A 26,554-nucleotide genomic window follows, 5' to 3' on the forward strand; every position below is an offset into this window, starting at 1 on the left:
ACAGCAAATAGGATTAAATTCAGAAATTCTTGACTTGAAAGGGAGAAGATGGTAAAAATTTGACACCGATCCTTATTGGTACGTGATTTTCATTTGTTTCGTATAGAAATATCATTGCTGAAGCAACTTGAATTCTAGATTATTTTTATAAAAATATTTTGGGCCCAAATTTTGAAAAAATAAATATCAAAATACAGTCATTCATTAATCTCACAATGTATGCTGGCTTAGGTAGCGGATCGTTCCTTTTCATATTTATAGTCACTTCTTTCCTTTTTCCTTATTTCTTTCACCTTGTCACAGAGAAAACAAATGTGCGCTTTTTTCATTTCTCTGTGAACAGTTCTGAACACAGCAGCACTGCATTTTTTCGCATTTAAATTACATTCTTTCCCTATACAACTGTATACTGCATAGCGCGCGCTGGACTAACAATGGCGGATTTGTCGGCATTTGCCGGCTCATACAATTGCGGTACTCTGGATATCCACGGACTCTGGTGATGGTGTTGGTCATTGTACCATCTGTTGACCATTATTGAACTACATCAAGCCGGCCTCGACTGCAAACCCTAAAGCCTATATAAAAGAGCTATCTGTTGGTATATACTATATATGATCTAGGATAATAAGTCCTCTTGGTGTATAGCTACTTTTGAACTTTTTCGGCGACGATTTATTTTAACTTTTCTATTGATTAAATAGAGATTTAGCGACTTTTTTTTTTAGCTTATGCTATCGCCAAATATGAAACTATTTCTGTTGATAATAAGGAATCTAGCGACTTTTGAACTACTGTTTCCGGCTTTCCGTTCACTTCAGTTGGTAGCACTCATAAATAAACAAACTTGGCTATAGAATGTAAACATCATAGTACAGGCTGTAGGCTGCTGGTGTTAAAGGAGGGACGTGCCAGTGCCGCCGTGATTTTAGAATGTTTACATATTCAGTGAGTGAACGTGTGCACATTTTGAAAACGTACATAAGGGAAAATAAATCATATGACGCAACAAGGGAAAACTTTAGATGTAAATTTCCTGGTCGCCCAGTTCCGAGTAGAGAAACAATGCTAAATTTAGTGAAGAGATTTAATGAAACAGGTTCTGTGAATGACTGGGAAAGCCGACAACCTCGTGCGCTTGCCGAAGAAAAACTGGATGAAGTAGGAGCTGCTCCCCGAGCTGCCTTGGAACGTAGTTCTAGAAGGTCCAGACGTCTAGCAACTATGAAGAGGGTAGGTATCGAATGTTATAAAGGTAGGCCTAATTCTTCAGAAAATTGCGCTGAAGAAGGCACAACACAATTTTTATTTGCTTCACTGACTTGTGAGAGATGTATATTTAGTCATAAACACGTGGTTTTAGTTAGCAGCCACAAATGCTTCAACAATAAAAATCGTATGATAGGTTATCTGTATATTCTGTGGGGGAAAATCTGAAAGAACAGATCGTAGAAACTGTTGTGTGTTGTGTTATGCTAAATGCTTAAGTGTCGAATGCACATTTCATTATAGTGGACTTCGGAGTGCCATCCTCTTAGTCTCCGCATATGATCCATATATCTTAATGTCGTCTTATCATCTGATATCTTCTTCTGCCCCGAACTTTTCTTCCATTCGCCATTCCTTCCAGTGCATCCTTCAGTAGGTAGTTTCATCTCAGCCAGTGACCCATCCAATTCCTTTTCCTCTTTCTGATCAGTTTCAGCATCATTCTTTCTTCATCCACTCTTTCCAACACAGCTTCGTTTCTTACTCTCTCCATCTCATGCGCTCCATCCTTCTCCATATCCACATTTCAAATGCTTCTATTTGCGTCTCTTCACTTCGTCGTATTGTCCATGTTTCTGCTCCCATACAATGCTACACTCCACACTAGTCTCTTCCTTAGTTCTTTCTTCAGAGGTCCGCAGAAGATGCTCCTTTTTCTATTAAAAGCTTCCTTGGCCATTGCTATTCTCTTTTTGACTTCCTGGCAGCAGCTCATGTCACTGCTTATAGTACACCCCAAGTATTTGAAGCTGTCCGCTTGCTCTACTGCCTCATTTAGAATTCGCCTCCTTTACTTTTCTTCCTATAAACCATGGTCTTCGTCTTGTTGGCATTTATCTTCCTTCCATACTGCTCACAGCTGTCATTTGGCTCCAGTAGCATATCCCTTAGTATCATCTCCTCTTTTGCTAATATCGCTATATCACCAGCAAATCTTTATTCTTGTTCCTCCTACTATCACTCCTCCCATGTTCTGAAAACAGTTATGCACTAAATTCTCCAAGTAGATGTTGAACAGGGTAGGTGATAAAGGGCATCCTTGATGTACTCCTCCCCTATTTCACTTTCTTCTGACATTTCTTTTTCTATCCTGACTTTGACTCATTGTTTCATATAAAGGTTACTGAACAGCCTCCTCTCTTTCCAATCTACGCCAGTTTTCTTTAGGATCCCCATCAGTTTATTACAATCCACTCTGTCAAACGCCTTTTTAGGTCCACAAATACTATATATAGCCTACATTTCTTTATTCTTCTTTAGGTATCTGTCGCCGATTGTTTGTAGCAGTCCAATTGCATCTCTCGTACCTTTTCCCTTCCTGAAGCCAAACTTTCTTCCATCTTAGAATATAAACGTCGATTCAGTATTTGCAGAAGAATCTTCGCCAAGTGCGATATCAAGCTGATAGTCCTGAACTCGTTACATTTCTTGGCATTATTTTTCTTCAATATTGGAAGCAATAATGTCTCCGTGAAATCTTCACGCCAGTCGCCTTGCTCATACATTTCGTTGCTATACTTCCGAGTATCTGTTTTGTATAGCAATTGTGCACGATGGTTTTTTGCTCAATGATCAATTTGAAAAACTCATAGTCATACTTCCTAATCTGCTTTTGGACATAAGTAGGCATAAGTCTTCGAAGAAAAGAGTGACAATTGTGTTGTAGAAGTGCTTCAGGGAACACAACTGAATCAAATTGGGAACATGGTCCTTGTAAATATCTGCAATTGAAGCAGCATTTTTTGATTATCCGTGCTTCTGGATTATCCATACCCATCCTCCCTGTCATTAGCCCAGATAGTCGGAAGTATATTGTAGTTGCAAAATAAAAAAAAGAAGAAACGACGAAAAAATAAGGTTTGTGGTAGCATACCTACCTGTTGGTTTTTCAAATATTAAAACATTTTTTTTCATGACCATTGCATTATTTCCGCACATACCAATCTTCTTGATGTATCCAGCTGTTTGCTGACAACATAAAGTCCACTATAGTCCATTGTAGTCTATTCAGGGTTTGTTTTTCATAAGAAAGAAGGGGTATTTTGATCAGTGTTCATTATAGATCCCTGTTGCTAGTAGCCAGAGTTGGGGTGTGGTCAATATATACTGCAGGGCTGTGTCTTCTGCATCTGGTACTGATGATTTTAATTTAGGCTACTTCTTTTGTGGTTTATGGATGGACAATATAGAAGAATGTGGTCCAGATCTTCATCATGATTATTAAATCACAAACAAGTAGGAGTATCAGAAAGGTGAAATTGGTGTAGGTACAATTGTGTGACAATGTGACCTGTTTTGGCTAGTTAAAAATGTTTGAACATGTCTGGGCAAGTTTTTGTACATCTCCAGATCATTTGGTTTCTTTTGTATGGATTGTAAAATTTTTCCTTTGTCACAATTGTTGATCCATAGGTTTATAAAATGAGACTTTACTGAAACAAAGGCACTGGATAAGAGATATCACTTGAAGAGGTCTTGGTTGCAAATATGTTGCCTGTTTCGCAATGTTATCGACTTTCTCATATATTAGCACATATGTAAACTGTTCAATAATCAGAAATTAGCAATCATATTTGTTTATGCTGTAAATTATTTGAAAAAAAAAATCTGTATTTTTATGGTAATGCAGGTAATTGTAAATAACTTTTAAACTGGATTTTTACTGTTTGGTGTAGACATGAAAATTTGAAGTTAAAAGTAAGTACTATAGCCCAGTTTTGTTTCAGACCATGTTGGACAAGGAGAAGAAACGTTCCAATGAAATGGCCGAAACAGAAATGGAGGGATATACACCACCAAAGAGTGAAAAAACACATAAATCATTGTGAGTGACTTTTCTTGTCTCATTGCTCTTAACTAACGTGCTTATTTTTTCCTGTAAAACTTGGTAAACTGAAAGTAAAATTCTCTGATTGTTGTTGTTTTCTAATGCCAGACGTTTGACAATAAAGTCATTTGACCTCTTGCACTCCAATATTTTTCAAAGATATTATCATGGCCAGCCACTGAAGCACAGATTTTGAGGTGTTCCGAATCCATTTCTTGGTTTGAGTTGCACAATGGGCAGTTAGGGGACTGATATATTCCAATTCTATGCAGGTGTTTGGCCAAACAATCATGGCCTGTTGCCAATCTAAATGCAACTACAGACGATTTTCGTGGTAAATCGGGAATTAACTGTGGATTTTGATGCAGAGAGTTCCATTTTTTTCCCTTGCGATTGTGTTATCAAATTGTGTTTGTTGAAGTCTAAGTAAGTAGATTTAATAAATTTTTTCACAGAGTAATACGTAGATTTAGTAACAGATCTGTAAGTAGCAGTGCTACCCTTCTTTGCTAAAGCATCCGCATTCTCGTTTCCCAGGATTCCACAATGGGATGGTATCCATTGGAATACAATTCTTTTATTGAGTGATTTTAATTGAGAGAGCATTTTAGTTATTTCTGCTGTTTGAGATGAAGGTGTGTGTTTAGAGACTATTGATAGAATAGCTGCTTTGGAGTCTGACAATATAACTGCATTCTTAAATTTATTGACGTGGCATAGAAGATTCCTGAGACTTTCACTTATTGCAATGATTTCTCCATCAAAACTTGTTGTTCCATATCCAAGAGATCTATAAAGTGAGAAGAGACAGCATGTAACACCCGCACCGGCACCTTGTTCCCTGGAGATCAATGATCCGTCGGTATATAAATGAAGCCAGTTTTGTGGAGGGTATCTAATATTAATTGTCTCTAAAGACAATTGTTTCAGTATTTCAGTGGTTACTTCTGATTTCAGTATTTCTTCTGTTAAATTTAGATTATATTCTATATTTAATAGAGTTAAAGGGTTTGGTTTAATTTGTAAGTTTTCTTTTAAATTCGGGATATTGATTTTCTGTTTTAATTCTTGAACAATGGATATGAAACTTTTTTGAGTTTTCAATCTACAGAGAGGACTGTATGAATGCCAATTGTTTCCTGGTAATCTGATAAGTTTTTCATATTGAATCAGTGCTTTTTCTTGTATTGTCATTTTGATGCTGTTAATATTAGTGAGGAATTTCATAGAATCTATTGGAGTTGTTTTGATTCCACCAGTAATGAGTCTGAGAGCTTGGTTTTGAACATATTCTATTTCGTTTATGAAAGGTGAAGTAATTAAAATTTCTCCGCAGTATGTCAGCACTGGCTGTATAAACATTTTGTATGTAGTGTTCAAAGTATTCCTAGAGCATCCCCATTTCTTTCCTGCTAGTCTTTTTAGAAGGGAGAATCTTTTACGAGCTTTTTCGGAAATCTATTTCAAATGGTTGCTCCATGTTAACTTACTATCAAAAATATCTCCAAGATATTTGGATTCATTAGTCCTAGGAAGGTGTTGGCCATTGTATTGGCTATTGAATTCTCTTTCTTTTTTACCAAGTGAAAATATTTGGTAGTTACTTTTGCTTAAATTGAGTGTCATCAAATTTGATGTATTCCATTCATGTAGTTGACTAAGAGCTTTAAGAGCAGAATTTTCAATTTTGTCTCTATGTCTGTAAGATCCGAAAGTTCACAAAACTATATCATCTGCAAATAGTGCTGTTTTCATGTTTGATTCCTCTAATAGGGAGGGTAAGTCATTTATATAAATATTGAATAAAGTTGTGCTGAGGACAGCGCCCTGAGGTAGACCTCGATATGTTTGTCTGTAACTAGAAAGTGAGTTTTGAATTTAGTGGCAATGAATCTTTGACTAAGGAATTCTGATATCCAGCTGAACATATTGCTGGAGATACCTAATTTCTGGAGTTTTAGTAATAATTTATTTCTCCAAACAGAGTCATATGCTAACTCAAAGTCAATAAATATTGCCAAGGTGTCTTCTTTCTTGTTAAAACTGTCTTTTATTTCTTGGCCGAGGCATATGACTTGTTCATTGGTAGAGTGTAGTTGTCGAAAGTCTTGGTGATAAAAGATTTTGGGATTCTAAATACCAAGTTAATCTGTTGGAGATCATGGACTCCATAGTTTTTGCTATCATGCTTAATAGTGCTATTGGTCGATAATTATTAACATCATGAGCAGGTTTCCGTTTTTTGTGAATTGGTACAATGATTGCTTTTTACCAAGCTGAAGGAATTGAGGTGTTCCATGATAAATTGAAAATGGATAAAAGTACAGACTTGGCTTTTTCCCCCAGATGTTTAAAAAATTCGGAATGAATGTTGTCGGGGCCAGGAGATTTCTTGGTTTTTAAATTTTGTATAGCTATAGTTAATTCTTTGGAAGTAAAATTTTGGTGAAATATTTCAGGTTTTGTACTAGTAATATTGTTTTTATTATTTTTATGTAATTCTCTTCTGATAAATTTGTCAGTTTTTTTATATTGGGATGATTCTCTGATTGGCAATTTTTAGTATAGTGTTATCTGTAAACTATGCAACAGCTTATTTGTGATAACTATTACTTTGCCTGTGAAACTATCAACTCATTTCAAGCAGTTGCTGAAAGTGTTCTCTGGCTCTATCTCACCGTAACTGGCAGTTACTTACGAACTTCGTATTTACACAGAGTTCTTGAGAGTTCTGCAGGAAAATTTCTCTTCAGATATGTTTTTTCAGTTCTGAAGTACACAAAGGTACGACTCACATGGCTTGAGATTGGAAGGGTTTCTTATTCCATGTATCTTCTTTTCAGTTAATACAGTATGTTACAATTAGCCTTTAATTATTCTAAGGCAAATGGTACTCTCGACATGTTTATACTGAAGAACTGTCAGCAACTGAACTTGTATTTCACACTTATGAGTGTATATGATGCATATTTTGCTTAGAAGTATGATAGAGATGTTTCATTACCAAAAGGTATGCCACATGTTTCCTGGGCTGGAGAAAGGTCTTCACTGCTAGTCAAGCTAATGCTTAACTTAGAAATAGTACTGTATATGATATATTGCTATAGGACATTTAATAACTCTTCTTCATTTTTCTATGTACACTTTTAACAATTATATAGGCTTTGGACAATGAAAAACAAGACTTCGAAACTAGTCAGCCAGAGAAATAATAAATATTAACACAGTAAAGAAGTTGAAAATTTAATCGGTGATTTAATAACTGTCTAGACAAGGTATGTATTTCGAAACAGCCAGCTTGTGCTAACTCCATTTCATGGTAGTACCACCACGTTTATCTGTTGTTTAAGTTTAAAGTTGCCTGACAATGCAAAAGGTTGAACTCTGGCAAGGGTGAAGTACCTTAAAAAAATGGGACTTCTAAGCAATTACAAATACAAGATCATATCAATATTTGTCATAGCCACGGAGTGTAGTGAAAGTACTTTGAATGTATAAGAGAAAAATGATTTTAAGCTTGAATTAGGAGTTTTTTTTTTTATAATTGAAGTAAACTTTATTGTACATAAATAAATACATTATAGTTGGGAATAACAAACAGAAAAAAAGAAAAAAATAAATAAATAAAATAACTTGACACTTGTTTATGGGTACTGCCCACTGGCAATTCCAAAAGTACCCTATAGCCTCATGTCACTATGCCGTTTTCTTTTTAATCTTCTGTGGGCTGGATCTTGTGGTGGATTAGTGACAATTACTTGAAGTAGCAGATTCATGTGATTTAGGAAGGAGTTGTACAGTCTGATGTAGCTGTGTCTTAGGACCTCCGTCACCTCAGGAATACAGAGATCATCGTGCAGGTTCTTGTTGCTAATATACCAAGGTGCACCAGACATCAGCCTCAAATAGCGATTTTGCATGACCTGTACTCTTCTTATTTGTGATGCAGAAGCAGATCCCCAAATTGAACATCCATATTGCCACACAGGGCGCACGATTGAAATATAGATAAGTCTCTTGTAGTGTAGAGGCAATGGAGATTTGTCTTGAATAATGTGTTTTAGCAGGTAGATTCTGTGTCTAATTTTTTTAATAATAGCTGATATGTGGTTATGCCAAGTAAGTTTGCTATCCAAGATTAATCCAAGATATCTGACAGATTGAGCCATTGGTACTACTGAACCACATAATGTTACTGGATAATTTACAGTGTTTCTCTTATAAGTACATCTGACTAAATTTGATTTTTGAGGATTCATAATTACTCGCCATTGCTTACACCATGTGGAAATTTTTTCACAAAAAATGTTCAGTTGTTCTGCTGCAGATTCACAAGTACCTTTACTAAGAATGGCAACATCATCAGCAAAATGGGCTATTGTTAAGTGATCTTGAGTTGGAAAATCTGATGTATATAAAATAGTAGAGGTTTTGGATATCCTCAAAATAAAAATAATTCTGGCACACAATCTGGCCATATACACTCATTTCTCATAAATCTCTGAATTGATTTTCGTGTATTGGAAAGCACGACTGCTAATGGCTTCATTGCCAGATGCAAGGCACTAGACAACAACAACAACATTTTCGTGTTTAGTATCCGAACCAATTAATTTGTGAAATAGGCCTATGTACTAGAGATATAGAAATTTTCCCTCTAAAAATGAGAGTGGGCATTCATAAAGAAATGTGGTCAAAAATCTGCTTTAAATTGTACACCCTTCTGTTGAAATAGTTCCAAATAATGGAATTACATAATCCTAAATATATATATTTCTGATAATTAAAAAAGTTTGGGTCATACTTCATAGAATAATGACCTGTTTGTGAAACATATAGAATTCCTATACCTTTCTGCCTTAAAAAAAAGTCCTGCTTGTAAGTTACTCGTACAATCAACATTTACATTGTTCTTTTTCACAAAAGTAACTAGCAACTTGTATATTACGTGTATTTTTCAGTTGGTAAGAGGGAGGTGATACTTCTAAGCTGGTATTTTATATGTAGAAAGTGATAATAAAGTTAATGAAGTTTCATATATTTTGATGAAGAGTGAACAGTTTTTTTTTAATAGGACATCGACATTAATTAGTAGGCATTGAAAACCTCGCTTGACCTGAAATATCAGAATACTACATATTGAACCAAAGCATTGGTTACTAACTTTTTTTAGTTATTTAACGATGCTGTATCAGCAACTACGTTATTTAGCATCGATAAAATTAGGATAGAGAGGTGGTGTTTGGTGAGATGAGATGCAGGATCCCCCATAGATTACCTGAATTTCGCCTTACAGTTGAAAAAACCTTGGAAAAAAAAAACAACCAGGTAATTAGCCCAAGTGGGAATCAAACGCATGGCCGAGCACAACTTGATATCAGAAGGCAAGTGCTTCTGCCGACTGAGTTATGCCTGTGGCTGTTACTAACTTACTATGGTACTTTCACTGCTTACTTACTTATATCATAGAACTCTTATTTTCAATTGTTTGAACCATAATGTATTCAGTAACATCACTAAGATATCAGAATTTAGAGAAAAGTTGCAGTTGTTTTGTCATTATGGCTAGAAGTCTGTATTTGCAGTAACTAGAATAATAAGACAGTGAGAAATTTATACTGGGAAGCAAGAAAGCTAGTAGGAGTGCAGTGAATATAAAAACACAAGTTCTATAATGATGATCATTGATCACTTAAAGAAATGTAATTTTGTTTTACAGGACAGCATTCTTTTGGTTCTGCTCTGATGAACGCAGCAAGATCAGAGCTCAGAACCCAGAATTTGGTGTTCCAGACATCGCCATGGAATTGGCTAGAAGGTGGTCAGTTATTGATCCAGAGCTCAAATCCAAATATGAAGCGATGGCAGAAAAGGATAAAGCAAAATATGACAGGGTGAATTAAAATTACTACTTCATTTACTATGTTCTGCACGGGAAAACAAACCAGTAATGTTGACTGGTATGTGTGGATTGAATTATAAACAGAGTATCTCATTTTAGTCATTTTTATCATCCAAACATAGCTCCAGTATTGTGGGTCATCCACAAACAAAGCTTCTTCCAAAAATTACTGTTCTCCCATGTCTATGATTTTAAATGACTATACTAAACAATTTCGTACTTTGTTATTTCAAAAAGGCTTATGACTCGGTTAAGAGGGAAGTATTATATGATATTCTTATTGAATTTGGTATTCCCAAGAAACTAGTTCGATTAATTAAAATGTGTCTTAGTGAAACATACAGCAGAGTCCGTATAGGTCAGTTTCTATCTGATGCTTTTCCAATTCACTGCGGGCTAAAGCAGGGAGATGCACTACCACCTTTACTTTTTAACTTCGCTCTAGAATATGCCATTAGGAAAGTTCAGGATAACAGGCAGGGTTTGGAATTGAACGGGTTACATCAGCTTCTTGTCTATGCGGATGACGTGAATATGTTAGGAGAAAATACACAAACGATTAGGGAAAACACTGAAATTTTACTTGAAGCAAGTAGAGCGATCGGTTTGGAAGTAAATCCCGAAAAGACAAAGTATATGATTATGTCTCGTGATCAGAATATTGTACGAAATGGAAATATAAAAATTGGAGATTTATCCTTCGAAGCGGTGGAAAAATTCAAATATCTTGGAGCAACAGTAACAAATATAAATGACACTCGGGAGGAAATTAAACGCAGAATAAATATGGGAAATGCGTGTTATTATTCGGTTGAGAAGCTCTTACCATCCAGTCTGCTGTCCAAAAATCTGAAAGTTAGAATTTATAAAACAGTTATATTACCGGTTCTTCTGTATGGTTGTGAAACTTGGACTCTCACTCTGAGAGAGGAACATAGGTTCAGGGTGTTTGAGAATAAGGTGCTAAGGAAAATATTTGGGGCTAAGCGGGATGAAGTTACAGGAGAATGGAGAAAGTTACACAACACAGAACTGCACGCATTGTATTCTTCACCTGACATAATTAGGAACATAAAATCGAGACGTTTGAGATGGGCAGGGCATGTAGCACATATGGGCGAATCCAGAAATGCATATAGAGTGTTAGTTGGGAGACCGGAGGGAAAGAGACCTTTAGGGAGGCCGAGACGTAGATGGGAGGATAATATTAAAATGGATTTGAGGGAGGTGGGGTATGATGATAGAGACTGGATTAATCTTGCACAGGATAGGGACCGCTGGCGGGCTTATGTGAGGGCGGCAATGAACCTTCGGGTTCCTTAAAAGCCATTTGTAAGTAAGTAAGTAAGTTATTTCTAACTTGCGTTCAACGTGTTCTTAGTATTCCTAAATGTCTTTTGCTATTGTTTCATTTCGCCTGGTATAATGTTTACAATGTTTGCTTCTGATTCCAAGTATCGCCAGTTAAACCTGGCAGAGGAAAGTAGATTTTTTTAGGTGGAAGAGATGACAAGAACTTAGTTTCCAATGGTAGTGTCATTGGCTGCATGCAATAGTAGAATTCCTGTGCAAAATATCACAAATAAAGGCAGAATTCTTTGTTCAGACCTGTTAATACTTTTCAAGTCTTAGTAGCAATGTCTCCATAATGTTTGCCCTCAGACCACTAGGACAAGAGTGAAATCACATTTCCTCTTCCCTCTCCTCCAAAGCTGATTTTTATATGTTATGCAGGGTATGATATTTCTCTTGCATTTCAGTAGAGGTTGAAACTGTCCAATATGATTGATTGGTTGGTTGGTAGCCAATGCTGTGATATCAAGGCAATGAAGCCATCAGCTGTCTTGTAGTCCAGTATTTTTCTGTGATGTTGAGATGGATAGGCAAAGTTTCGCAATTTTCCAGGTGGTACTTATCCATGATTACGTCCTTTCCACATAACACACAATTAGATGAGAGGGAGATACCAATTCTATATAAATGAGCTGCCAAACAATCATGCCCAGTCAGAAGGTGAAAGGCTGCCACTGCTGAATTTCTTGATTCTTTGGAGATGATGTTTACATTTTGGAGGAGGGGTTCCCATGATTTAACTTCAGCCGATTCCTTTATTCTGTTCAAAAATTTTTATTTATATTGGAATTTTTTATTGAATTTAACAGAAATAAATGATTTTTGAGTAATATGTTTTTGTATTAGGGTGCAGCCTTTCTTAGCCAGTTGATCCACCAATTCATGCCGCAGTGTTCTGGAACCCATTGCAGAACTATTTCCTTGCCTAATTTTTGGAGCTGCTTGATCACGATACTGTCCAATATGAACTAATGGAAATAACTTAAACCAAAATCACTCGATAACAGCGAACTGTTACATTATTGTTAACACTTATTAACGGAATTTAAACCATAAAATGCTTGAGGTATAACATTGGAACTGTTGTTTAGTCAACTGTCTGAAGACAGGTTTTGAATGTCATAAGCAACACCAACAAGGCATCACTCTTGAGGCACAGTTCCTTTCCCCCGCCATTGCATACATCACTGACTATAGTCGCGATGCTGTTATTCCTGGCGTGACTCCTCCTCTTTGCTTACGTCTTAGGAAGTGAAGGCTCTATAAAGTCTAGGTAGGTAGTATCGTTCGCCATTTTTGTTCTTTCGTTGCCGAACTACCAGACGAGGGATCTATTTGCCATACCGTTAAACATTATCATGTCGTAGCTCCTATGATAATAAATCAAACGCACTGTAATTCAGCAAATAATTGACTGGTAAATAACGTCCTCGTGTGCTTTCTGCGAACCCAACGAAAGAGCCAAAATGGCGGGCGATTATATTAAGTATTTATCGAGCCTTAGGAAATGCATCAGCGAGTCACAAGACGCACACGTTTAAATGTAGCCGACCGGCAACGTGATTGGCTGCCGGAAATTAGAGCAGCGGGACTATAGTAACATAGTACACTATTCAGACTTTAGATGTAGTTGAAACAGTAGCAGAATTATTTAGGATGTACACATATCATGACTATTTTGTTTTACACACCATCTGCATTGATTTGGCATTTAAATTCATATTGATTCTTGATTACAGTCTTTTAACACATTTAATCACTGATGAACTATGAAGCTATTCAAGTTAAATACTGTAACAACTTCACTATGTTAATATATAAATGATGGTGTTATTTTACCTGATTGACTGGTTTCGATGTTATATCCATCATCCTTTGAATTCTAGTGAATTCTCGCACTATCTTCTTGTTCCCTGTTATAGTGGGATGTGTTCATGATTAGGAGTATTCTATCGAAAAGATGTGTGTTCTGAAATTCATTTAAATGTTGAAGATGTGTTGTGGGTGTCTTTTTGTGTGTCTATAAATTTCGTATTGTTATGGAGTATCAAGCATCTGGTTTTTTGGTTAAAAATACTACACATTCAAAATACTACAACCAGAAACTCGATACTCTAGAATAATACAAAATTTATAGACATACATCACAACACATCTTCAACACTCAATTGAATTTCAAAACACATAATCCCTTTTCGATACACCACTACCAATCTTGAACACACCTCACCATAACAGGAAACCAGAAGACAGCATGAGAACTCACTAGAATTCAGAGGATGATGGATATAACATCGAAATTAGTCAAACAGGTAAGTTAATACCATAATTTAAATATTAACATCGTGAAGTTATTTAATTTAAATAACTTAACGGTTCGTCAGTGATTAAATTCATAATTTATAGAAGCTAACGTATCTAGTCTTTGCATTCCTGGGGTAGCTGTGAAGGCGAAGCAAATGTTGAAAATGAGAATCGCATTTAGACTCCAATGAATATATGACAGGCCTCGAAAGATAATTTTAAAACTGCTTTCAGTAGAAAAGTTTAGTATGCAAGTTTACAAAGTACATATCACTTACATGCTGTGCAGTGTTAAATATTTAAAATTGACACTGTTATTAACAATTAAATATTAGGTTTATACCTAACATTACCATGTCTTATCTGGGAGGGAAGCAAAACTGAATTCTGTACTATAGATTTACTGCACTGTTACCTCATGGGTAAAGGTAAAAAGGTATCCCCGTCACATGCCATGAAGGCACTTGGGGGGCATGGAGGTAGAGCCCCATGCTTTCCATGACCTCAGCACTAGAATGAGGTGGTGTGGTCGGCACCACGCTCTGACCGCCTTTTACCCCCGGGAAAGACCCGGTACTCAATTTTATAGGAGGCTGAGTGAACCTCGGGGCATGGGTTTCAGTCAAAATTTGTTTGCCACTTCTCTTGTGCATTGAATTTTGATACTGAATAATCTCTGCAGTTAAAAGGACAATTAAATAACATGCCATTGCCACCGCCACCACAAATACCAATACCAGTGCCACCACCACCACCGCCACCACTACCACTAAACTTAATAGATATGCACTCTTGAAATAAAAAAAATGGCTGGCTTAGAGAAGTCTTCATGACGGTCATGCAGTACAGTTATACTGAAATTTTGCATTGTACTATCTTTATGATTCCTCTTACTGTTTTTCCTCCCATGCCTCTAGAATAAACCTAACCCTGTTGTGCCGTTATTTGTTTCTAATTTAGATAATGATATAACTCACGAAACTTCCAAATACACGCATTTAGCAACAAATAATTTTCCAGGTGCCTGTGATGTTCACTGTACATACCTATATGTGGAAAGGACTTGACAAAGGCTTGTTGTCGAAGTGTGTTGTAGCTTAGTGATGTATTATTTGATTACCTGCCAGTACGAAACAAAAGTTACCATGTTCGAGTCCCGCTCATTACTTGATTCTTTTTTTATAAGTTTGTATTTAGTTTGACGTTTCGCTGTTGTAATATTTTACCCATAGTGTCTTATTAGTATGGAAATTTATTTAATTAATTTAATCTGGTGGAGTTAAGGCCATCAGACCTTCTCTACCACAACACCAGAATATAGTTTTATACAAAAAATAACAAATGTAAAGAGAAGTAGTAAATAAGATAAATAGAACTGCAAATGCAAATACAAAAAACACAGGCGAAAAAAACACATGTACAAAGATAAAGTCACAATAGGCATAAAAAAGGACTAATGTAATACAGTATTTACTGACTGATCCAAAACAGAAACACTCATCATCAGAGAGTGAAACTTGTCCGATGGGAGAGAGGCAAGTGGTTTGTGGTAAAGTGTGTACTAGAGTCCCTCTACCTCTGGTTGGTATTATTTACTAGTACAGAAGTTATATAGGTATGACTTCTGAATGGTAGCTCAAAAAAAAAAAAAAAACTGCAAATAGGAGTAGGCTATCACTGGTAGCATGATAAAGAACATGTAGAACTTAGGAGAAAGTACTATGTATGTACTCCTTCTGTAACACCAGTTTTTCTCATATCAGATGTGTTAATTGTCTGATTATAATACCATAAAATGAGAAGTTCTTGGCTGAAGTGAATTGTTTTGTTTCCAGGCAAGCTCACAGGTTGAACAAGATCCAGTGTCAGATAAACAAGAAAGTGAGGATGAAGACGAAGAGGAAGAGGAAGAAGAAGAAGAAGACGACAGAGATGAGAAAGATGAATAAACTCACAAAACTTATCAGGTTTTTCATTCATTCAGATTGTGTGTGTGAAGAAGAGACTGAGAAGATCGTCTGTTCGTCCCCCCCCCCCCACCCTCCACCATTTGTTCAGAAGAAAAATTACAAAAAAATATCCAATCATTATCCTCGTGTTGCTGTCCAGTGTATATAGTCAGACTGTTAGTATATAATTTTTTAAAAAGAAGGAAGTTGGTGTGAGTTATTTCAGTTGTCTCTTCCTTGACCTATGAAGTTGAAGTTCTGTACATATGATGACAAATAATTGCCGTGATCTTACGGTTTGATGGTTTTCTAAATTGTTCCTGACACTGCAGATAGCTGGCCATCACCAAAATCCTTCTCAGCTTTGTTTATATTTTTCAAAGAAAAAAAAAATATATATTCTCTGGTTTTTCATGAATGCTGTGCTTCTGATAACCAAATGAAATCAGGGTTCTGCTGCCTACTTGTATGTAAAGTAAACTTGTATCTACTGTAAAAAGCTTTGGTGTTTACAAGTATAATAAATTATTATTATTATTATTATTATTATTATTGTCACGATTGATTTTCTTTTTTAAAAGAAATTACCTGTTCGTGTGTTGAATGAGAGTGTGGTGATTTTTCACTCCCATTTGCAGAGCAGTTATTTTTATTTAAAATGAATATGATAGGGACCATCACTTCAAGTCAGATTATGTTTTTCCTTATCCAGCAACATTTACAATGGTGTTGGGAACTGGACATAGTGTTCACCAGTCAATAACAAGTGGTGTGACCACAGTTTTGCAGATTCAAGCTCTTCTTGGTCTTCTTTTTTTAAGAACAATAACCTGCTATTTCTTTTAGGGAGATTTAATTAGTTGAAATTTGTAGTGACAAGATAAAAAAAAAAGATCATCTTATGCATTTCTCGGTTTATCATGTCTGTAACCTTTTAAATATTCCTCATAAAAAAAATTAAGTCATCATTAGAGCTATGAAACTGTACATTTTAATGAGGAAACATGAAGCAAACTGAAATAAGAAATTAAAATTGTTCTTTCATTTTGTCTTTGAGAAGACACTGTAAGTGAACAATTAAAAGTAAAGTACAGTAGAACCCCTATTAACCAATTGGTGGATTATCCAACTGTCTTTCTCTCCTTTGTGTTCCTACAGAAATATATGGAGTCTGCTACTGTACATTATATTAGCAAGTTATTTTGTCCTTACACAGTATGGTCTACTGTTCGAGTTGCCCTACTTCTATATAAAATATCTTCCACGAGAATCAAAAGAAATCGTGTTGCGCAAAGTATAAAAAGTGCAAATAACTGAGTGGTATCTGGAAGCGAGAAACTGTGGCTCATCTCAGAATATGAGATTGGAGTCACAACCATGTGCAATTTAATAAAAATCAAGGATGGCATAATATAAGATATGTAAATCTATAATATGAGACTTCCACTATTCCTGTCTTTCCACAGATACCCATTACAAGAAATTTCCTTGTCCCCTAAAATCCCGTTGTTAACAACCAGACTTACATCAGTGAATTTCTGATCCACCACTTAGTGTGTTCAATACAAGGCCATAGAGGATACTATGAAAGTGTAAGCATTATTCACTAAATTTACGAAAATCTTTTATGGTACAGATTATCCGATTTTTTCAATTAACCGTTCAGTCCACCCCTTCATTACCATGGATAATAGGGGTTTTATTGTATTAGGATATTTTACTAGTAATTTGCAGTCTAAAAGTGTAATTTGACATGTTGTTCGAACTGCAAGTACTGGTAATGGAAAAAAAAAAAAAAAAAAACATACTTGCTCTGTGCTATTTTAGGGACATTCAAAGAGAGAAAAAAGCAGTGTTTGTTTTGTATCTCATAAGGATAAATAAACTTTTGGAAAAATCAGTTAATCAAATACCATAGTGGTATTATTCTTGTACATATTTTATACCTTTCCCTCAATATTTTGTTCACAGCAGTTAAGGTGAAAAAAATGAGTCTGTTAGGAAGACTTTGTCAGCAAAGCAACCTAGTTAGAGAAGTGTGGAAATTTGTCTGTTATAATTTGTAATAAAAGGTGTAAATATTTTTCTTCAGTTAAGTCGGAGACAAATTAATTGAAGAAAAAACTTAAATCCTTTGGTTTTCTCCATCAGAGGCAGTTTATTGCGTTGGTTAATTTGTATCTATATAATGCTGAAAAATTTTTACAGGTAAAAATAGTATGAGGAGTGCATGTCGACCATTCATACAGATTAGAAAAATGAAGTAAGAAATTGAAAAAAAAACTGCTACTGCCTTATATAAAAGCAGCTAGGTCGAAAGGACATTTCGCTAAAATGTACGAAGATAAACTGAAAGTGAATGGAAAATTTTATGATCTAGAGCAGGGGTCGTCAGCACAGAGCATGCTGGGGCTAGCCTCTCTTACCCACAGAAAACGCAATGCACTACAGTGCTCTCGTAGCTGCTAGTGGGTATGCTCTCTATCTCTCCCTGTTGCACGACAGTGCACACGGGACGGCACTGCATACCCATTGCACATTTCAGCGAGTGCTGACGACCACTGATCTAGAGTTTTGCTTAAAGAACGAAGAGCATGCGCAATATGTTATAACTGGAACTTGAAAAATTCAGATGGCCCAAATTTTGTTCCTGGTTTGTACCAAAGAGAAGAACGAATGAGAACAGCAGACAGATTCCAATGGAGAAGAGGCAAGTTTTACAGATGAAAGAAATAGTAAGACAGCCAATAGTCGATAACTGCTTATACCGAGGAAAAGAACAGAAATGGTGGAAAAAAAATCATTCCAACAGATAGTCCATTACACATGATAACAGGAGAGGACATTAGCAAGGTCAGGAACCCATATAATGACGAACGAAGAAGTGTAGATATGATGCCATGACATGGAGAGGGAAGCAGAAACAGTAACATAAAACTACAGCGAAGGGTAATTCAAGTCTGTTAAGGACAGTGGTAGGTGCAAGTGCACTTTAATGCGAGGAAGAACAGCACAAGGAGCAAGGAAGAAGACGAGTGGGGAGAAAAAGAGAATCCAGGAGTTGGGAAGGGAAAATGGGAGAGGAAGTGAGAATAATAAGGGTGGTATTAGAAATGATATCCAAGTCTGCGAGTAAAAGCAAGAGGAGTAGTATCAAGGATAGGAACTTGTCAGAAGAAGTGACTAAGAAGAAAGTAATTTGACAGAAATGAGCAGTACAGGAAGAGAGGAATTTGTGTCAGTGAAGAATGGAAAGAAAGAATTCAGTCAGATGAGGGAACCATTTATACAGTCCCAGTACAGATCCTTCATTTGGTATATGAATGTCAACAGAGAAATTCAATGAGGGAGTTAAGTAGTCTAAGAGAGAAATATCCAGAGTAATGGGATAAAAAAATAATTCTCTGTTTTTTTTTTTTTTTTTCAATAAAATTACCTGTTAGGTAGAAATATTATCAATGCATGTTGTAACAAATCAATATTTATCAAATTCCAGTGGCTACCTTGGCATCTCGACAAACATATCAATGCATTTCGTTGAAGGGACAAAATTGATAAGCATTTGGATAAAGGCCAGGATGTACAACAAAGGTATATAAGTACCATCTTATATAAGGATGCAATGATTCTAAACATCTTTATAGTGATCTCTTAACACATACAGTGTTATTTTTATAAAACACATGTATACAAATATATAATATCACATGTTTAGGTTTTTATCTAGTTGCTACAAAACCAGTCCCAATAAAGTGTAATGATAATACAGTGAAACCTCTCTTGGCCGGATATGCACAATAATATTAATTTTTGTCTGTAATACAAAGTTGAGGATATGGTTCTCTGAAGTAATTTATGTAGTGTATAATGTAATAGTCTGTAAATGAATGTTTATCCAATGTGAAGTACTGAGATGCAGAAACAAATCAATTCTCCATTTCTCTACAGTTCAAGGTCTTAGATGACAGAGATAATGGAAACATACACCATAAACAATAAAACTTATTAAACTGCATTGCATAACACAAAGGTTATGAGTTCGATTCCCAATGAAGTGACAGATTTTCTCCGCTGATCTAATATGGCTGGGGCTCACTCAGTCAGAAATGAGTACCAGGGGTATTTCCTTTGGAGTTACAGATGGCAAGCACATACAATAAAGCATCGATTATCCGTAACTATTGGGGATGGGGGGGGGGGGGTGTTTGGATAACTGATTTTTCGGATAACCAATCAATTATGAAAACAAATTGTACTGGTGTCATAGGAGCAATATGAAACAAACACTGATACTAAACACAAAACTATACATATATATTTTGTATCACACGGTGGGCAGGAAGGGAGAAACCGTGAAACCGGCTAGCATTACAGCACTACATAGCGCGTGCAAATTTGAATTTGTCAACTTGAACGCTTTTGGTTAACCAATGTTTTGGTTAATTGGTATTTTGGATAATCGATGCTCCACTGCAGAACAACATTTCTACTCTACTAATGCTGACTGCAAAAATTGAAGCCTGAACTATTACGAAATCGCGCGGGGTGTACATACACCCCACCTCTATTTAGAACACTATAGTCAGAAATTGTTTCGTTCAAAATGTTGTGACCTTCAGCTCCTTTCAAGAATGTCTGAAGGGGGATGTCATGAATTTCGTGTCAAAATCGGATTTATCGGATTTTTGGAAATATGTTTTTCGTAATCTACATAGTGTAATTTACACTGTGTATAAATTTTATATTTGTAAAAGGCCTGGAAGTATATTAAAAACGTTTAAATGTTAAACTCTGCACCTGCCACCTTGCCCCTTTTGTTAACATTTCAGTGCATTACTTTCGAATATACATTTTTTGGAGGATCTAAAGCCTTTTCTAAAAAACTAAAAATCCCAGTGCTATGATTTTTTTAGGAGTTGTTCATTACATATTGCTGAACATTTGGAACTACAATGATGATAATTCATTACTTACATTTTTACTTATAGGGTATTATTTGCAACACTAAGTTCAAAATTTTACAAATAAAAAAACTAATATGCATATGGTATTTATTATAGTTCACTAATCTTATAGCAGTATTAGCTTCATACAAAAAGGACATAACTGTTAAATGTTTATAATATATTAATTATGCACATGTCTTACTTTTAGGTATTCATTATATTTTTTCCATTGAATACAGTTCTTTGTCTTTATGCACACAAAATTTCATGCCTTTAACTTAAAAACTATGGTTGTAATGATTTTTTAAAGAAAAAGTTGTATTTTCAATGACATTCCTCCCTAAGCTGTCTAGAGACACAAACAGCGAGTTTTGTTCCATTAGGTTTTAATACAGTATACACTGTTGTTGGCTTGTGACACAAATTAAATAAAGACGATTTACTTTTGATACCCCTTATTTTCAAGTATAATTAATTATCCTCTTTATGTTTAAGTGTATTCTGAAATAATGCGAAGGCAATGAAGACGATTTGATGGAGCAGTGTCTGCTAAGTGTCAGAGTTTTTGGAATTTATAAATTTGTCTTTTTTTATATATATAATTAACTGTATAATATTTAAAACTTAAAAATTACTTCCAAGCTGGTCATTTTAACGATATATACTGGGTGTTCAGTTCAAAATGTGTCATGGCTCGCTGTAAGCCGTCATGTGGCTAGCCGATGAGCCTAGAGAATTCAATCTTCCTACACTTCCGCAGAGGTGTATAACCTAAGAGGCAGAGAAGTTGCCTAGCAAGTACGGCGTTTATTCTGAAGAGTACGTACCGATACGTACGGTAACGCCGGTAGTGGCAGGAATGTGAACTGTTTGGAAATACGTACTGTCGGGATATGGGGAGAGGGTTAAGACGATTACTTACGTATTTGGTGACATTAACTTCGACGGTCAACATGGACACGGAGCATTTGATTTGTGTTGTGGAATGTTACCGTACGCAACCGATGATAACAAATACCCTGCGTACGACTTGCCGGCGCAAAACACCATTCGAAAGAGGTTATGGTAGCACACAGACTGTACAGACCGCCATCTGTTGCTACGACGTTCAAGTTATACCGTACACGTTCTCAAGTTCAGATTGAAGAACGCCTTAAATAATAGGCAACTTCTCTAACACATAAGCTGAAACTCGCTTAAAATCGGTGACCCAACAACAGTGACGTCATGACACACTTTGAAATGAACATCCAGTATATACAAATATCACATAATAAAGCAAATATTAAGCCCAAAACATTGATTATTAATTGGGGTGTAGTAACTCCTCATCAAGTACTAATGTTAGGAAGAACTGTCCGATTTACTAAGGGCAACACTATTCTACAGATCTTCATAGCTTGTAATGGGGATAGCTTTACCTTTTTACAAATCCTCCTTTAAGAATAAAGTATATAAACATTACTGTACACTTCATAATCATGACAATGTACGTATAATGAGAGTTCAAAGCCACCAAAGAAGCTTGCATAAAGATAAGGAAAATTTGATACAATTTCTCTACTCGGTGAGAATTGAAAAAATTGTGTGTCTATAACAGACAAATTATATTTTTCAGGTTACCAATACAGAAAGAGTAAGCTGTATCCAGAGGAAATGAAAACCACTTGTGTATCCATACTGGGAAATGTCTTCTGAATGAGTACATAATTGGAGGGCTTCACTATCCTTTAAGGTTAGGGGAATTTTTAATTTGTCCGAAAATAGAGGTTTCACTATATTTGAATTCACTTTTATGCTATACAATAAGCCTTTATTCAAAATATACAGATAATATATTTTTAAATTGATACAGACTACCAAATATTTTTAAAAGTTAACAGATTCTCTTCATAAAATTCGGGCACTTCACCATAACATTATGTAATAATTTTCTTACTTGAAAGTTACTTCTCCACATGTAAGTACAATCATTTTTTTCAGAAAGATATTAAATTGCACAAAACTAATCCTAATATACCAAGCTAACAATACCAGGACGGACGAATTACATGTTATGCAAGCATACTTTTACCACAGTCCAGTATATACAGTCACGAAGCTCGAGTTGTTGAGGGTACTAGGAACAATAGACTGTGCCGGTACTATTTCGCATTGTCTGTGATGAGGCGATAGTAGCGATCCTAGTGGTTAGCAACTATCTATGGATGCATATTCCCTATGCATTGAGCTTCGTGACTGTATATACTAGACTGTGCTTTTACTCAAAATAATCTAGCAAGTTTTTACAAATATGCTACATCTTAAATGTTAATAGGCACTGTTTCTAAATCTGTAAAATATTTTAAGATCTCATAAATGTTTGCTGCATAGCAGTTTGAGTTTAAAGAGGTGAATAGTAGCTTATTCAATTAAAGCTGCCTGCAGCAAACATCTTTCGTGTAAGAAAACCTAGTGTATTTTTTTAGTAAAATAGTTAACTTTATTTCACATAATTTACCATTATGTGTCAATTTGTTTCTTTGGTTCACAAATTTTTCTCTTCAACTACTATAAGTACCATGCATGTTCTATTAGAAAGACAATTAAAACTTTCATATATTATGTGAGTAAGGCCATACTTTATAAAATACTTAGGCCTATTTGATAGGCTATATTCCTGTGACAAGTTCGCTATTCTTTCAGTTTGTATTGTGTGTCAAATGGAAGGAAACATTGGCTAACACTACTACTGTGTCTAATATGCAGTTAGTAATGAAGCCTCTGCAGCTGGGCTGAAGATCAGTGACATGAAGGTTTTCATATAATTCTGGATAAAAGCAGTCGCAAAACGAAACAATACTTTCTTGAAATTACAGAGTACTTTGAACTTAATTTTACAACAGGTACAATCTACTGTTTACACACGAAGTTTTGTTACTATGTTATACTGTGTTATCCTCACTAGTCCATAGTTATCAATAAAGTGTTGATCTGTGATGTTTGCTGAGCACGTGGTAGGAGTTTATGGAAGGGTGTTGCCAGCTACTGAGTCCATGTCACATGCAACGTACAGTGAAAATCATTATATATCACTTACTTGACTTTTATATTGACGTGAATACGTCTTTGCTTGAGGTACAACTGATGAGAAAATCTAACATGTTTAACATAACACGAAGTTCAAGAAGTCTCCGCTAGATGCTGCAAATGTAAAAAATGTACATACGCTGCCATCTGTGGATTTTTGCGTAATCTATTTGTAATGTGCACAGAAGTATAAGAGGCGGCCAGGTAGCTAAGTAGGTAGTAGAGCAGCTGGCTATGGACTGGAAGGTCTGGGGTTCGATCCCAGGTGGTGAAGGGATTTTTCTCGTTGCCAAACTTCCAGAGCGGCCCCGAGGTTCACTCAGCCTCCTATAAAATTGAGTACCGGGTCTTTCCCAGGGGTAAAAGGCGGTCAGAGCGTGGTGCTGACCACACCACCTCATTCTAGTGCCAAGGTCATGGAAAGCATGGGGCTCTATCTCCATGCCCCCCAAGTGCCTTCATGGCATGTGAAGGGGATACCTTTACAGAAGTATAAGAGCATTAATAACCTATTCCATATACAAATATTTATAGTATTGGATATATGTGAAATAAAATAGTATACATGTTAATCATTAAGAAATTCTCAATTATATATTATCCTTAATAAATAAAAATCAAATACCATAAAATAGAGGGCGGCAATGAACCTTCGGGTTCCTTAAAAACCATTTGTAACTAATTATACCATAAAATATTAAACAATAAATAACATATCTCTAAAGATAAAAAAATACGAAACAATAAAACAAAGATATATTCACGCAATCATCGGTATTCCGTGAATACCTAGTCACTTTCATAAACTTCTCTATTGATATTCAAATACTGTACAACTATTAACCTTATTCTGAATATTATAGTAGTATTAGTATGAGTTAAAAACTCCGGGAATTAACAAATCCGCCTCCATAGACCAAGAAATTAAGAAAAGGAAATTGACAGTGTATATGTCAAGAAGAGAACCAGAAAATGTAACTACACGAGCACTGAAACTGGAATCACAAGGAGAATGATGAACAGTAAGACAAAAAATAACCTGGAAAAGGACAACAGAAAGAGAACTTAAGCAAGTAGGGAAATCATGGAATGAAGCAAAGTTCATAGCTAAGAATAGAATTCGAAGGCAAAGCTTTGTTGTGGCCCTATGTTCCACTTAGAAACTCAAGAAAAATTATGATAATGATGATGATTAGTAAGAGTTGGATAACTAGATAGTCATACCAGTATTCTATGCTATTTAAGAACTATAATACAGATCCTATATACCACAATTACTCTTCAAAATATATAGTAAATTTTTTCCAGAGCTAAACATGAATAAGTCAGAAACTCGTCCAATACAAACTAATTCTCTAGTCCTGACGGAGAGAATAGTAATTATAGTGTTACCAGTAGTTATTTTGTATACTGCGAAATCTGCCCAGCAAGTAAATGAAAAGAAATGTTTAACAAATCAAAAACTATTTATGCGGAAAAAATTAAAACTGATGTACTTTATTTTTGTACACCCTATTCTTCTAGTATTGTTTGGTCTGACAATTAATATTAGTAAGTCATTGTTCTGAAAGTAACTTCATACTACATAAAACAAAGAATAAAGTACAGTATCTTACCACCTCTATTTTATCGAAAGAAGAAGAGTTAGGAAAAGTGTCAATGCTTTTCACAAATGAACTGACCATGGGCAATTTAGTAAACTTTGGACCTTTGACAAATTGCACAAAGAAACTGAGCACTGATGTTCTGTACTAACCACAACTTACTACAAGAAGACCTGTTATGTGACTTTTTCAACATTACAAGCCATCACTCCCAGCTTGCTTTACACATGACACATTGGAAAACAAGACATTGCCTTCTACGAAAAATACACCTTTCCTGGTGGTTACTGATACATACCCAGATTAGCCACTCTTCCTTAATCATTACAATTACACTTGGAAGGTTGTGGGATAAAGGATTTTGAGAATAACTGCTATTATGTCTGGCAGCTTCACTCACATTGGTCGAAACTAACTGGGCATTTTGCTTTTGTTTTTCCATTACTCTGGTTGTTGCTACGCAGTTCATCTGTCATTATTCCCATTCCAAAATGAATCCATAAGTTTTATGACGTTAATAAAATAAATAAAAATACAAATAAGAAGTCAGGTTGTTTTACAACTGATAAACGGAGAAGAAATGAAAACAAGTATTTGTAGTCTCCTTCAATTTGACACACTATACATGATGGCAGAGTGAACCCTTATTGCATACCAGTACTGATCAACATTACCTCCACCATACATTTTACTACTCTACAGCAACCAGACCGTATAAAATTACTTAAAAGTAATCCGTACCTTGCACATGATAAAGCATTGCAAAAGATGAAATGCGAATATACGTAAAATTTAATACTGCAGTGGCAGTTTTTTCTTGGTGCACATGTGTCAGCTAGTCACAGTATATCTATAAAGTGAGAGCCAAGTTATCATTTCCTCTAACATTTGCTGTACTAAAAATTCCAGTTACTTTAACTGTAAGCAGTGCTGTCATGGTAATTTTTCTCTTGGCCATATGCCCCACCCCTTGTTTTCTTCCTTGAAATATATTTTACTCTCCTCTCTCTCTCTAATTGTCATTTAATGATTTTTTTAATATTAAAGAAGTAAAGAAATGGTTTTGCTTTACATTTTAATTGTGCAACAAGTTTGATTTAAAGAATACACCATGTAGCACTACCATGGATGCACACTTGTCTCGATGAATCTTGGAGTGTGTATTTGCAGCACTTCTTGTTTTTCAACCATTATTTTATATAATTCTGGATTCCAGTGCTGCAGAGGTGGGCAATTTTTGTTTATGAACATCAAACGAAATACATTAGAAACAGCAAGAGATGATCTAAGATCTGTACAGATCTCCACGTACAAAACTTAGGCACCCATAT

The 26,554-nt window shown here is 35.6% G+C and overlaps 1 protein-coding gene across 2 annotated transcripts; it reads left to right on the forward strand.

Moving 5' to 3' along the window:
• Positions 1-643: 643 nt before the first annotated feature.
• On the forward strand, positions 644-16,150 carry LOC138698351 (high mobility group protein DSP1-like). 2 transcript variants are annotated; one of them, XR_011331844.1, is made up of 4 exons: positions 644-1,233; positions 3,996-4,093; positions 9,816-10,056; positions 15,491-16,150. XR_011331844.1 is itself a non-coding variant. In XM_069824203.1 (4 exons), exons 1-4 carry the CDS (start codon positions 934-936, stop codon positions 15,602-15,604), a joined length of 687 nt encoding a protein of 228 aa, XP_069680304.1. In that variant the 5' UTR covers positions 649-933; the 3' UTR covers positions 15,605-16,150. The 2 variants fall into 2 exon arrangements, 1 of the variants encoding a protein (XP_069680304.1); XM_069824203.1 differs by having other exon boundaries at positions 649-1,233; positions 9,816-9,990.
• The last annotated feature ends 10,404 nt before the right edge of the window (positions 16,151-26,554 follow it).

This window comes from Periplaneta americana, chromosome 4, assembly GCF_040183065.1.
Source record: "Periplaneta americana isolate PAMFEO1 chromosome 4, P.americana_PAMFEO1_priV1, whole genome shotgun sequence".
NCBI classification, from domain to species: domain Eukaryota; kingdom Metazoa; phylum Arthropoda; class Insecta; order Blattodea; family Blattidae; genus Periplaneta; species Periplaneta americana.